This window comes from Monodelphis domestica, chromosome 4 (assembly GCF_027887165.1).
Source record: "Monodelphis domestica isolate mMonDom1 chromosome 4, mMonDom1.pri, whole genome shotgun sequence".
In the NCBI taxonomy this organism is placed as follows: domain Eukaryota; kingdom Metazoa; phylum Chordata; class Mammalia; order Didelphimorphia; family Didelphidae; genus Monodelphis; species Monodelphis domestica.
The window spans coordinates 9,369,877-9,385,749 of NC_077230.1; the positions used below are offsets into that span (position 1 = coordinate 9,369,877).

The following is a 15,873-nucleotide window of genomic DNA, read 5'->3' on the forward strand; positions in this document are numbered from 1 at the left end:
TACAGAAGCTCACAGTAAGTCACAAGAGATGAGATCGAAGTACGTATTTTGTGTTTCTAATTCCGAGTTGGTTAAAAATAGAATTAATTCACAGCTTCTTCAATAGAATCTGCCTTGAATAGGCCACCAGAGGTAATATGGAATAAGGAAGAAAGAGCAGATTTTGGGGTTAGAAAATCATGAATCCTGGGGGCAGCTGGGTAGCTCAGTGGATTGAGAGTCAGGCCTAGAGATGGGAGGTCCCAGGTTCAAATCTGGCCTCAGCCACTTCCTAGCTGTGTGACCCTGGGCAAGTCACTTGACCCCCATTGCCTAGCCCTTACCACTCTTCTGCCTTGGAGCCAATACACAGTATTGACTCCAAGACAGAAGGTAAGGGTTAAAAAAAAAAATCATGAATCCTACCTTTGACACGTACTATAAAACTCTAAAAAAGTCCCAAAAGCTCTCCGTTCCCCTGATAATTCTCTAATACTATCATTTCAGACACTTTCTGATCATCATGGGTAGATTAAGTTTCCTTATCAGGAATTCCCTTCCTCAATGAAATCACAAGTTCAGAAAAAAATAATAATTATTATTATTATTAAAGCATAACAGAACCAGCTACAAGAGATGGGTGGGAACCATTCCTACTGCCTGTTTTTACTTTGAATAAACAATATTTTTTGCATCTTGAACTCTGTCTTTGATGAGTCTAAAGAAAAGGAGACTCAAAGAAAGCTGGATAAAGTAAAGTGAGATGACATTCTAACAGACCTTGTCTCGGGAGATTCTAGGTCCCTGTTTTATTGCTGACTTGATACAAAGAAAGTAATTTCACTTGGCTAAGTCCCAATTACAGCTTCTGTCACCAAGGTAATACTCCCTGTCTAGGTGGGATTTACCAGGTCATTTCAGGACCTTCAGATGGCATTATTATTATTATTATCATTGTAGAACAAGAACTTGGGGGAAAGAAATGAAGGGAAAGGAACAACAAACCCTGAGGTTTGCTAGAAATGGAGAGGGGAAAATGGCCCCAAACCAGTTTTCCTCAAGGTAATAATGCCTAACAATGCCAAAATTCAGCTCATTTTTTTTTTTATTTTGGCAGCTCTGCATCCATGATAACTATAGAAACAACCCCTTTCACAACTTCCGACACTGCTTCTGTGTGACTCAGATGATGTACTGCATGATATTTCTCTGCTTTCTCCAGGTGGGTCCTTTTTCTGCCTCTTCTGTGAACATAGAGCTCAGAATCTGTACTCATCACAGCCTTACAATGCCAGAAAAGGAATGAAGGGCCATCCAGGTAGTTCAGTGGGTAGAGTTCCAGACCTGGAGTTAGTAGAATCTTGGGGGGTTCAAATCTGACTTCTGACACTTGCTCGCTGTGTCACCTGAATCTGAAACCTGAGCAAGTCATTTAGCCACTGACTGCCTAGTCCTTGCTGCTCTTCTAGCTCAGAATTTTAGAATTAAATAAAGGAATGAAAAGAAGATCTGAATTGTACAAAAGAAAAAAAGTTTCTTTCCTTGAACAAAAGAAAAGTAAAGCACAACTTCCTCCAAATTTACCGTAGCCTGTCTGCCAAGAAATGACTACAATTGGGCAGTTTTTAAGTCATTCGTGTCATTTTCTGTGATTCTAAAGCTTTTCCAATCCTCCATAACATTCCGTTAAATTTCATCTCAGCATCCCAGACAACATCCCCCTTTTCTAGCTTCACATCTACTCACCTTGCCCCAGGTAGCCCCAGCACCGTCTCCATGCCTGGGCCTTGGAAATAAGCCCTAAATATCCACCTGACAGCTGGCAGCTTCTAAATTCTTTAGACCAAGGCTCTATTACAAGGCCAGCATAGGAACAAGCTCCCTCTAGCTATCTCTATTCACTCTCTCCCATCACACCACCTGTTTCCCAGCTTCCTTCCATCTTGCTCCAGGGCCATCTTCAAAGCAAAGCTCAGTCAGGGCCACTCAGCCAGGGCCAGCTGGCTTCCATGGCTTCCTGGAGGTCCTCCATCTCTAGATTAAGAGCTTTTCCTTTATTCCTCACCACCCACCCCTCCCACACACACCTCCAAGGCCTTTTCCAGTACAGACAAACTATCACTGCCTCTTGAATCTTTCCTACTGTGTTGTGAGCCTCCTGGGGTCTCATGGCATATAGCACCATTAGCTGCTACAAGGTCCAGCTCAAGTAGTCTATCACCTGCCTCCCTCCAGGTAGTACTTCTCTCTAATCAATGATGCTCTAGCTGGACAAACTTCTCAATAGTTAGCCTATGGTCTTCTCATCCCAAGAATTCAGAACCATCAGTTCTGACTGCCCTCTTTGCTCTCTGGAATACCCAGAGGAATACAAAATCAACAAACTTCTTTTCATCTTAAACCTCTTCCTTTCTCGTTCTTTTGAACTTCCCGATCTTAACACTTTGGGAATTAGTCCAGCGCTACATTATCCTCTACCCTTTTTTTCTATTTTTATTGTCATACCATATACGCTTCCACATTGCTGTAGAATCATACTCATCCAAAGCCAAAACCCCAAAATAAAGCCTTAAATACATTGATATGAAGATAGTATGCTTTAATCTGCATCCAACCAACTCCAACAGTCCTTTCTCTGGAGGTGGATAGCATTCCCCATCATGTCTTTCCAGATATTCCCAGATCATTGCATTGCTAAGAATAGCCAAGTTTTCACAGTTGATCATTCTATAATATTGTTGTTACTTTGTATGATGTTCTCCCGGTTCTGCTTATTTTCCTCTGCATCAGTCCATACAAATCTTTCCAGCTTTTTTTCTGAAATCATCTTGCCTATCATTTCTTACAGTACAATAGTATTCTACTTCAGCCATTCCCCAACTGATGAACATCCCCTCAATTTCCAATTATTTGCTACCACAAAAAAGCTGCTATGAATATTTTTGTACAAGGAGGTCTTTTCCCCTTTTTTCTGATCTCTTTGGGATACAGACCCAATAGTGGTATTACAAGATCAAAGGGTATGCACAGTTTTATAGCCCTTTGGACATAGTTCAGAATTCCTATACAGAATGGTTGGATCAGTTCACAACTCCACCAATAATGTCCCAGTTTTTCCACATCCCCTCCAATAATTATTACTTTCCTTTGCTGTCATATTGGTCAATATGATAGATGTGAGGTGATACCTCAGCATTATTTTAATGTACATTTCTCTATTCAAGAGGGATTTAGAGCAGTTTTTCCTATGATTATCAATAGCTTTGATTTCTTCATCTGAAAATTGCTTGTTCATATCCTTTGACCATTTATAATTTGGGGAATGACATAAATTTGAGTTAGTTTTCTTTAGATTTGAAGAATTAGACCTTTATCAGCAAAATTTATATAAAAACTTTTTTCCTAATTTTTTCTTCCCTTCTAATCTTGGTTACATTAGTTTTGTTTGTATGAAACCTTTTTAGTTTAATGTAATCAAAATTATTCATTTTACATCTTATAATGCTCTTTCTATCTTGTATGGCCTTAAATTCTTCCCTTCTCCAAAGATCTTTCAGGTGAACTATTCTATGTTTCCCCAATTTACTTATAGTATCATCTTTATATGGAAATCATACACCCATTTTGACCTTATCTTGGTAAGAGTTGTGAGATATTGGTCTATACCTAGTTTTCTGCCATACTGTTTTCCAGTTTTCCCAGCAATTTTTGCCAAATAATGAGTTCTTATCCCAAAGGCTGGGTTTTGGGAGTTTATCAAACAGTTGGTCACTAAGGTCATTTGCCCCTATCTAGTGTCTAATTAATCCACCCCATTGTTATACCATTCTGTTTCTTAGCCAGTATCTGATGATATGCTGATTACTGCTTATAGTACAGTTTAAGATATGGTACTATTAAGTCACCTTCCTTCACAGTTTTTTTTTCATTAATTCTCTTGATATTCTTGACCCTTTGTTCTTCCAGATGAAATTTGTTATTATTTTTCTAGTTCTAAATATAATTATGTGGTAGTTTAATTGCTATGGCACTGAATAAGTAAATAAATTTAGGTAAAATTGTCATTTTTATTATATTAGCTCAGTCTACCCCTGAGCAATTAATTTTTTCCAATTTTTTAAATCTGACTTTATTTGTCTTAAAAGTGTTTTGTAATTATGTTTATATGATTCCTGGGTGTGTCTTCACAAGTAGATTCCAAGGTATTTAATACTGTCTAGAGTTAGTTTAAATGGAATTACTCTTTCTGTTCCTTGCTGCTAACACTGATGGGAACATTTAGAAATGCTGATGATTTAAATGGGTTTATTTTGTATCCTACAGCTGTTATTAACTATTTCAACTAGTTTTTTAACTGATTACTAGGATTCTCTAAATATACCATCATATTATCTAGAAAGCGATGATCTAGTTTCCTTTTTGCCTACTTTAATTCCTTCCATTTCTTTGTTCTTTTCTGATTGTAAAAGTTAGCATCTCTAATACAATATTAAATAACAGCAGTGATTGTATTCAATGACTGTATCAACTCAATCAAATCTGTTTTACCAAACACAAACACAAAAATAAAATAGACTCAACTGAGGGCCTTCACCAAAAAACAAACAATAATCAAAATGAGACCATTTGCCAAGAACTACCGCTTCTCTCACGCTGCTCATTTAATATCATTCAAGTATCTCTTCTTTTTCTCTAGCTTCAGAAGAGGCGATTCTCCTGGTCAGGGTCAACCCCAGCAAATGTCCTCAATTCTTTTGGTGAATGATGAGGCAAAAGCCTCAACAGAAAGGGTGGTAGGAGGGAAAGGCATAGGAAGTTTGAGGAGAGATCAGCTGCAGTAAGTAGGATAGGGAATCATCCAAGTAGACATGCAATATGTATACATACCCAACATGACGGAAGGTCATTGGGCCACCATGCACCGTCATTGGTCACTTTTCAGCCTGCTCTTTGACTTGTTCCTATATTTAGTGTTATCATCCTGAACTCTGGAGTAATCCAGGAATATGTTTGGAACTTTATTAGTTAATAAAATTGTGATCTCTTTCATTAATTACTCTTACTTCTAGCCCCTACTCCATTAGATATTACTTATTAGGAAACTAAAGAAATCTACTTTTCTAACAGTAGTTATTCAACAACAGATATACATATATTAAATCCCTTCATCTCCTATGATTAAACTAATATTAAAATTATTGAATATGTTATTTTATTAACAAATAAAATCAATAATAAAACACTATATTTGGTGGTTGGGAAAGATCACAAAGTCACTTTAAACTTTCACTATAATTACTCTGGATCCCATTTCTTTTTTTTTTTTTAACCCTTACCTTCTGCCTTGGAATTAATACTGTGATTTGGCTCCAAGGAAGAAGAGTGGTAAGGGCTAGGCAATGGGGGTTAAGTGACTTGCCCAGGATAACACAGCTAGGAAGTGTCTGAGGCCAGATTTGAACCCAGGACCTCCCATCTCTAGGCCTGACTCTCAGTCTGCTGAACCACCTAGCTGTCCCCTGGACCCCACTTCTTGAAACTATTTCACAGTTCAGTCTACTCTGCATACTGATTAAAGTCTCCCAAGATTCCCCTTCATAATTTTTCCTCAAGTTAAGAGTTGAATTTATTCTCTCAGGAAAGAAGTTAATTACAACAGTCCTTTTCTTGGTCCTTTCTTCAGCTATCATAGGAAGCAAGTCTTTCAGAATACATTGTGACTTGCTACCTTCACAGACTTCATATATAAGAGTTAAGATGGTTTTCACAAGAAATCAGTTTCACTTAACCTTCTTCCTGTCTTCTTCTGTGGCACAGTTTATCTAATATATTCTAGATCAAAGTTAAAAATACTCTCTCTGACTCTCTAGGAAGGAGTGCATCATAATAAGACATGATAAGGGGGGCAGCTGGGTAGCTCAGTGGATTGAGAACCAGGCCCAGAGACAGGTCCTAGGTTCAAATCTGGCCTCAGACACTTCCCAGCTGTGTGGCCCTGGGCAAGTCACTTGACCCCCATGGCCTAGCCCTTACCACTCTTCTGCCTTGGAACCAATGCACAGTATTGACTCCAAGACTGAAGGTAAGGGTTTAAAAAAAAAATAAGACATGGTAAGATCACTCCCATCTGCCAGCATGAACTACCTTTTCTGCAAAATTCCATTTGGCTCTTAAAGATTCTTAAAGTAACTATCTATAGTCTTGGGGGGAGAGAGTGAAATATGTGTGATATGTAAGTAAACACAAAGAATAAACAAAGCAATTTCATTTTATTATCTTTTTCACCACTTTCGTAGCAATAACAAATTTCAACACAATTTATATGATCAAACTCATCTCCCTCCTGGCAGGTGATTCAGGCTAGGTTATACATGTATTATCCTGCAAAATAGATTTCATATTGTTCATTTTTGTAAGTGAATAATCTTTAAAAACCAAAACCCCAAAACATAAATCCAAATAAACAATTGAATTGGAACGACCTCCAGGAATTGATGCAGAGTGAAAGGAACAGAACCAGAATATTATACACAGAGCCGGATACACTGTGGCACAATCGAATGTAATGATTAGGGATGTAGACTCTAAACAATCACCTTAACACAAAGACACATATAAAACCCAGTGGAATTGCTCATTGGCTACAGGAGGGGGGAAGGGGAGGGGAGGAAGGGAGGGAAAGAACACAAATCATATAACCATGAGAAAATGTTCTAAATTAATTAATTAAATAAAGTTTTTCAAATGACAAAAAAAAAGTCTACATCCCCAATCATATCCCCATCGATCCATGTGATCAAGCAGTTGTTTTTCTTGAGTTTCTACTTCCACAGTTCGTTCTCTTTCCAGCTCTTTCTGAAATCAACCTGTTCATCATTCTTTATAGCACAATAGTATTCCATCACCATCATATACCACAATTTGTTCAGCCATTCCCCAATTGATGGGCATCTCTTTAATTTGCAATTCTTTGCCACCACAAAAAGCAGTTATAAATATTTTTGTTCAATAGGTCCTTTCCCCCTTTTTTATCTCCCCAAGATACCTACCTAGTAGTGGTATGACTGGATCAAAGGGTATGCATTTTTTATAGCCCGTATAGCAAACTGCCCTCCAGAATAGTTGGATTAGTTCACAATTCCACCAGAAAGCCATTGGTATCTCAATTTTGCCACATCCCCTACAACATTTATCATATTCCTTTACTATAAGTAAAGATACAAGAGACAAGGAGCCCTAATTACTGTGGGGGTAAGGAGAGCATCAAGAAAGGCCTTATCCCTCAAGAGAAACCTTATAGCATGTCCTAAATATGCACTGAAGGAAGTTGGGAATTCTAAGAGGTCAAGGTAAGAAAGGAATGTGTTCCAAGTATGTGAGACTGATCATTCACTTCCATCAAATATCAAATATGATTTTCTTTGGTAAAAAAATGAGTATAAAAAGCTAAATGACTATAATATTTCATTTTTTCTATTGTAGGAAAAGTTTTCTCAAATGGATATCTTAGTTCTAATGACTGCAGCTGTCTGCCATGATCTGGATCACCCAGGATACAATAATACGTATGTCCACAAGGTTTTTACCATTTTTACTTTAAAGGATAAACTGTCTTGCAAAGGATAAATGATTCATTATATCCAGAATCCATCTGGTATTTGTGGTAATCTAAAGTTGTAAGATAAGACTTTTTTCCCACTGATAGATTTTTTTTAACCCTTACCTTCTATCTTGGAATTAATACTGTGTATTGGTTCTAGGGCAGAAGAGCAGTAAGGGCTAGACAGTGGAGGTAAAGTGACTTGCCCAGTGTTACAGAGATAGGAAGTAGCTAAGCTCAAATTTGAACCCAGGACCTCCTGTCTCTGGACATGACTCTATCCACTAGGCAACCTAGGTAAAAATAATGATGAGTTACAAAAATAAAATATTTAGATGGAAAAACTTTTCAGAAATGTTTAACTCACCAATCAGGTTCAAACTGTTTGGATACTTTTGGATACTTTTGATAGAGGTAATCAAAAGCATCTTCAGTGATGAAGTGAAGCTCAAATGTGAACTTCCCTTCAGGGCCAGGAGCAAGGACACTAAAGAGACTCTTATTCTAAACATAAAATGTTTATTTAAATATATATGGATAAATAAAAGATTTCTAATTCTAAGGTATTCTACATCCACCCAAATAAACTCCCTGGTTCTGCAAGGAACTGCTTCTCCTGTGTTTCACAGCCTACACTACTCCTCCCTGATCTGATTAACCCAAATTTATACTATCTAAATAAAAACTACTGCTATTACCCTTATAAATCTTAACTTCGCTTTCAAATGATAAAATAGCAAAGGCTAGTTGGTTGAGTCTCAACAAGAATCCAATTAGGACTCTGAATACCAAAGACCAGGTTTTTTCTTTGGTCTTCTCAGAGTTAAACAATCTATAAAAGCTGCAACCGATAGTCCATAGTGTTTCCCAAGTTGGGAAAGGAAAACACTGAGTTCCATCAGATCTTTCCCTCAGACAGAGAGAGAGGCAAAGATGTTCCTTCCTCCAGCCCTGAGAGAGAGTCTCAGAGTGTGTGTCTCTGCCAACTGCCAGAGAGAGAAATTGACACAGAAAAATGGTTATACCTGTCACTGGAATTAACACGCTTTCTCAGCTCTGCTTTAAACTCCAGGTCTTTTCTCAAGCAGCCACTTTACTTCTTATCCCTAAACTAATAAAATAATACTTATTTTTTAATATCACCCTTACACTAAGCAACATAGCTATCCCCTCAGATTGACTTTTAATGAGAGAATTCATGTCTCTCCCTATGTATCTTATCACCTATGCCATAATTTTCCATTTGGGTAGGTTTGAATAAATAAAAATAAGTTCCTTAAAGGTCATTATTTCATTTATGATGCTATCCATTTTTAAGCTTCTCATTTTTTCCAATGTATTCATACTTTCTCATAAATAGTAGATGTAATCAACTCCTTAGAGAAAATTATCAAAATGTATGTCCTCTCTTTGTATATTCATGCTCATTGCAACATCTGCTCCAAAAAGAATATGAAGCAGTATGCCACCATAGAAACATCACTGACTCTAGACTCAGATAAGCTGGGTTCATATTCCACCTGTGCAATGAATTTAAGTAAATCATTAATATTCCCTCACTTTCCACACCTAGAAAATGAGTGCATCGGATAAGATGCCTCTCTGAGTTCAATTCTAGATAAAATTGGTCATTCAAATAAAGAAATTGAGCTGGTTATGTTAGCTTCAAAAATCCCTTTTAGATTTATAATCCTAACAAAGTATTTTATTTTAAAAGAAAAAAGAAAGAGAGAGAGAAGGAAGGAAAGAAGGAAGAGAGAGAGAGAGAGAGAGAGAGAAATTATAAGGTTTGAGTATCTCACTTCATATGTGGAATTTAGTACAAAATACAATTGGCTTGGGAAATATAAGGCCTGGATTTGAGTCATTTCTCTCCCATGCAAAACTCTTCCCTTCTCTGAGCCCTAATATACTCATCTCTAAAATACGGATAGTAAAATGGGGAAACTACTTACTTAACAGTATTATTATATGGGTAAAATACAGTTAAATACTATTTATCCATAAGAGTATTACTATAGCAGCATATTTCTGTTATCATAATATGTGTATGTAACACGTTGCTCTATAAGATGTATCTGTGTAAACTGTACATGACACTTAAACTTCTCACCCTCCTGTTGATACCAGTTACCAGATTAACGCGCGCACAGAGCTTGCAATACGCTACAACGATATTTCACCTCTGGAGAACCATCACTGTGCAGTGGCTTTCCAGATCATTTCCCAGCCTGAATGCAATATTTTCTCCAATGTAGCACCAGAAGATTTCAAAAAGATAAGACAGGTTTGTAAATGGGGCCCCAATAACTCTAGTATCTTTAGGTTAGGGGAGGGGAGCACTTTTCTAGGCCATTTTCATCGATGCCTGATCATTTTGTCACTTGTCCTGATTCAATCGACAGACAGTAATCAGAAGCAGAGTCATTTAAGTACAAATGAGGAATAGAAATAAATGAGTGTGGGTACCACTGGGATGAAAAATGGGCATGGAACTGGCACTGCTAGGGTCACTGATGAAGGTAAACATCGGTACCCAGAAATCAGCATAAGAAGAGATAGCTGAGCAAAAGATGGAGCCAATTTCTCCCTCCAGAATCAACATCTTATTGTCTGGGGCCAAAGTAAATAAGGAGCAGATGGCCAGGACCTATATGTGACTGTCCCTCCCGCGGTCTCTCATGAGGAACCTGGTATCCTTAGATGGCAAGCTAGGAGAGATCTAAGAGGCAGGTTGACTAGAGAAGAATGCTCAATTACCATGTTTACCCCTCTTATTAATACTAGTAGATACCAAGAAAAGGGTTTAATATTGAGGAGGAAATCAGGAGCCAGATAAGGGCGAGTCAAAATAAACAAGAGATTCTCTTTGTACATAATGTTCAACCCAAAACAATGTGAATTGGAAGAATACTCTCTAAATGAATAAGAGCACCTTATTTCAATAACTGTTCAATATTATATCAGAATAAATCTGTTGAAAATATTTCATTTGCTTTAAATAAGACTTCCTTCTGATGTGCATTTTAAGAACTTGGATGAAGTCAATTATCCTGGGGTTTTCCCCAAATTTCTTTCAATTTGAATCTATTAACAGTCTGAGTATTACTCAAAGGCCAAGAAAAATGGATTTGGAATTGGCTAATTTTGAGTCATTTATTTTGTTTACTTTTAAATAGCAAATTGAATTAGTTGGTGACAATAGTTACTTTGAATTATGTTGTTAAATTTCATCTAATACTGTCTAATAATATCATGAAATGAACGTATCAGAAAATCCTGTTGCACATTTGTTTCTGCCTTTGACAATAAACAATAAACAACATTTGTGTACTGTATGGAATAAAGCATGTATTTTCCTCATTCCATAGAACTCTCATTATATTCTATTGAAAAGCTAATTAATAATGGACCTGAAGAGTCTTAGAAAGTGAGTCAGTGGGGCAGCTGGGTGGCTCAGTGGATAAAGAGCCAGGTCTAGAAGCTGGCAGTCCTAGCTTCAAATGTGACACTTCCTAGCTGTCTAACCCTGAGCAAGTTACTTACTCCCAATTGCCTAATCCTTACTGCTCTCTAGGAACCTATTATTAATATCAATTCTGAAACAGAAGGCAAGGGTTTAAAAAAGAAAAGAAAAGAAAGAAGAGAAAAGAAAAGAAAAGAAAAGAAAAGAAAAGAAAAGAAAAGAAAAGAAAAGAAAAGAAAAGAAAAGAAAAGAAAAGAAAAGAAAAGAAAAGAAAAGAAAAGAAAAGAAAAGAAAAGAAAAGAAAGGAAAGGAAAGGAAAGAAAGGAAAGAAAAGAAAGGAAGGAAAGGAAAGGAAAGGAAAGGAAAGGAAAGGAAAGGAAAGGAAAGGAAAGGAAAGGAAAGGAAAGGAAAGGAAAGGAAAGGAAAGGAAAGGAAAGGAAAGGAAAGGAAAGGAAAGAAGGAAAGGAAAGGAAAGGAAAGGAAAGGAAAGGAAAGGAAAGGAAAGGAAAGGAAAGGAAAGGAAAGGAAAGGAAAGGAAAGGAAAGGAAAGGAAAGGAAAGGAAAGGAAAGGAAAGGAAAGGAAAGGAAAGGAAAGGAAAGGAAAGGAAAGGAAAGGAAAGGAAAGGAAAGGAAAGGAAAGGAAAGGAAAGGAAAGGAAAGGAAAGGAATGGAAAGGGAAAGGAAAGGAAAGAGGAAAGGAAAGGAGTTAATGACTGTCAGGAAAGCAAGATGGAGAAGAAGACTTCATCCATACATATAGACACACACATTACATATATGGGTAATATATGGATATATACATGTGTATATATCATTTATCATTGATAATGCACTATACACATTAGATATATGAGAGACAGAGAAAGCACAGAAAGAACCATTGTTGGTGGCAGTAGTTCTTGGAATAAATCTCCTAGATTTAAAAGGCTTCTTCCAACATGCTCGATCTGAGAGGTAAGATGGCATAATTAGGACCATTTGGGTTCTAGTCCCTCTTCCAACTAGCTATGTGACAAAGAACAAATCTCTTTAAGCACTTAGTATCCAGTCAACTCTATTAAGGAAAGACTTTCCAATCTACATTAGTGAAGGGGATTTTTGAAAAAGGAATAAACAGATGCTTAGTTCAAAAAATCCCTCCCAGTTGCCATCTTGGAAACACTTTAACCCCAGAGAAAATAAAATGGGTATAAGGGTGTCTCTGCCTATTTTTAATGGGTTTTTGATTCCTGTATTATCATTACATTGTTCAGGGGATAATTACGTTAATCTTGGCCACTGACATGGCAAGACACGCTGAAATTATGGATTCTTTCAAGGAAAAAATGGAAAATTTTGACTACACCAATGAAGAGCACATGATGTATGTAAGTAGGCTTCTTATACTTCATTCTTCCAAGAACTCGAATGTAGACAAGTCTGCCTTGTGAGCAAATTGGAGTTGCATATCAGAATTTTGCTCATTGGCTATTCTGTGAAAGGGTCTTTTGTGCCCCAAATATGACAGAATCCCTAACAAATACACTGAGAAAGCAGACAGCTGAAGAATTATCCAAATCATTCAAATGTCCTGCTTTTAATGGGTGACCTTATATGTACCTCCCCAGAAAACTAACCAAGAAGACAATAAGGCCTTACATTAATTAATTAAGTTAATTAATTAACTAATTAACTCACAATTGCTATTGAAAGATTATTTGACTTTTAGCAAGTAACACTGACTTAGAAAGCCCCAGCTGATTGTAAGGACACTGAGGTCTTCCTGTTACTAAATAGTCTTGAAATAGAATACATGCTCCAGTCTCTATTACGTAATCAGGATTGTATGAGAGATTTTTTTTATAATTTATATCTATAATTATAATAATTTTTATATAATCCATATATTATGAATTAATTTTGCTCTGAATTCTTGTGAATGAACTCTCTGCTATCTAGCATTTTTTTAGACTGAACTTTATTTTAAACACTTAAAATCTGTCTTCAGACATTTATTAGCTGTGTCCCCTTGGGGTAGTCATTTAACTTCTATTTGCCTCAGTTTCCTCATTTATAAAATGGAGATAATAGCACCTGTTTTCCAGGGGGTTGTATCAAAGTAGATCATATTTATAAAGTGATTAGCACAGTACCTGGATCATAATAGATGCCATATAAATGTTAGTTATTATTATTATTATTATGGGGGAGCCCTCGACCACAGATAACATCTATACACACACATAAAAACATATGGTTTACATGTTATCCTAATATGGTAAACTTACCAGATGCCTCACTTTGGGTATGGCTTTTTAACTCCTTACCTTCTTTCTTGGAATCCTTATTAATTCTTGACCCCCAGGCAAAAGATCAGTAAGGGGTAGGCAATAGAGGTTAAATAACTTGCACACAATCACCCAGCTGAGAAATGTCTGCGTCCAGATTTGAACTCAGGATCTCCCATCTCCAGGCCAGCTCTCTAGCTACTTGGTCACCTCATTGCCCTTGGCCAATAGTGTGCAAATTCGTGTTTATTTCTAAAGAGCTAGAAAGGCATCGAGCACAGCCCAGACTGCGTGCCTGTCTCTCTCGGTAAGGCCAGCACAGCTCATTTTAGCAGATGAATGTACGGATGAATCAGAAGGTGACGGATTTTTTCAGCCATAGCTGCTCCCAGAGGCCTCTCCTTGGAGAGCCTAGCCAGAGCCTTGACGTTTGAACTAATCAGAACACAGAGAGCTTTTACAGCTCAAAGAATAGCTGTTTTTATATGATACAGATCAAGTCCCTAAAACAGTGTTAGTGTTTCTGTTCATTTAATTCACGTCTCTTTGGGAAAGTGTTTTAACTAAGGTGGCATTAAGAATCCAAAGTCACAGAAAGCCTCGGGACTCTTTTTGTTGGGTCTGAGGTCTAAAATGGTTCTGATTAGGCCAATTTCCCTTGCGGAATAGCTGAAAGAAGACCACCGTGGCCAAAGAACCCCAGTGCTAACAATAACGTCTCTTAGAGAAATAGACTTTAAAATTGCCAAAGGGCAGTCTCTCATCTGAACCTCCATCAACCCTGCACTACAGACTTCATCATTCCCATTTCACAGATGAGAAAACAAAAGATCAAATGGCCGCTGTCATCACTAGTAAGTTCAGTCAGTAAACCGTCTTCATGACTCCATATCCAGCCCTCTATCAGGTGCACCACCTCTCTGATGAGGGCTCAAACTTGTAATAGTTCACATTTTAACATGCTTTTCCTCTTGTGTGTTACTTTCCACATGACCACCCCTACAAAGGTCATATAAACATCACCCCTTCACTGCAAATGAGGAAAACGGCACCAGTATATAGGAAAGAATCTGTCCTGAAAATGATACAGTCTTGAAAACTTCCTATTTAAAGGGGCAGCGAGGTGGACAGAGAGCCAGGCTTGGAGATAGGAGGTCCTGGGTTCAAATTTGACCTCAGACACTGCCTAGCTGTGTGGCCCTAGGCAAGTCACTTCACCCCGATCATCTAACCCTTACCTCTCTTCTGCCTTGGAATCAAAACTTAATATTGCTTCTAAGACAGAAAGGAAAAAAATTTTAAAAAATAAGAAAACCACATTTATACTCACACAATTGACTAATTTGTTCAAAGAATACATGATTATTTTTGCATTTATCTTATTTACCAAAGGGCTCTTGAAAGAACAAAATGCTCTCTTGGAGATTCCAAGAATGACTCATACTTATAGTTTAAAAATCACACAAGATTCTTCTGTAAATGTAACCACACAGAGTCGGGGTGTGCTGGAACCAGCTCATATCAAGAACCTAGTGTAATCCTGTAAGAATCTATTGTTAAATGTTCAGTATGCACATTTACACCTTAGAAAATTGCTACAAATATGCTACAAATTAGGTCTTGATTTATTGTTTTATTGATCATTTAGATTTAAGAAAGTGGTAGAGAAAATGTTAATAATGCAAATTAAACTTAAAAGTGTATTGTGGGGGTAGGGAGAGGGTACCTAGATGACTTAGTGGAGGGAAATCTACCAAACTCCTTACATGAAATAAATACCTTTGGTCCTGATACACAAACTAGGGAGAAATAAAGCAGAAAAAGAAAACAGATCACTATCTCTAATATTAATTCAAAAATATTTATTAAAATAGTGCCATAGGAACATATTTAATAGATTATGAATCTTGACCAGATTTAATTTATATCAGGGTTCAAATCTAGTCTCAAACACTTCCTAGTGTATGACTGGACAAGTTATTTAATCCCCATTGCCTAGTCCTTACTGCTCTTCTACCTTGGAATCAATATTCAGGATTGATTCTAAGAGGGAAGGGAAGGGTTTACAAAAAAAAAAAGTGTTGTACATTTTTAGAAAGCTGGTTGTAAAACATTTACCAACATATTCCTGCCACAGAAGTCATTATTCTTAAAAGCAAATGAAGTACATAAACTGGAGAGATGTATGCTCACCAAAAAGAGTTGCCACTTTGCCCAAGATCCAAATCAAAAATAATTTCCACATAGTAAGATGTCAAGATTGTCTGGTTTGTAGGTGACATTGTGTTTATTCCTTCTAACAACAGGACAGTACAAGACTGCCTAAACTGGATCCGTAATTACTCAAAAGACTAAATAGGAGGAAAAAACAAGTTTACTTACTGCTCAGACTTTGACTTATACCTAGATGGCCAGTCTTTTGATATCCATACATATACAGTTTTTATTTTAATAACAAGTTTCCATGTTTTCCAAAGTCATAAAATCCATACTATCTCCTTCCCTTCTCTTCCCCCCCTCCCAGAGCTGACAAACAATTCAATCTGGGTTATACATGTATT

At 37.1% G+C, this 15,873-nt stretch overlaps 1 protein-coding gene across 3 annotated transcripts in view; it reads left to right on the forward strand.

Moving 5' to 3' along the window:
- The window catches only part of PDE9A (phosphodiesterase 9A), a 187,661-nt gene that overhangs the window by 154,703 nt on the left and 17,085 nt on the right, over nucleotides 1-15,873 (forward strand). For all 3 annotated transcript variants that reach the window (XM_056826008.1, XM_007493183.3, XM_007493187.3), the window contains 4 exons: nucleotides 1,097-1,201; nucleotides 7,462-7,544; nucleotides 9,710-9,866; nucleotides 12,299-12,412. In XM_056826008.1, coding sequence (XP_056681986.1) covers nucleotides 1,097-1,201; nucleotides 7,462-7,544; nucleotides 9,710-9,866; nucleotides 12,299-12,412 — 459 coding nt within the window. The remainder of the gene's footprint in view (nucleotides 1-1,096; nucleotides 1,202-7,461; nucleotides 7,545-9,709; nucleotides 9,867-12,298; nucleotides 12,413-15,873) is intronic.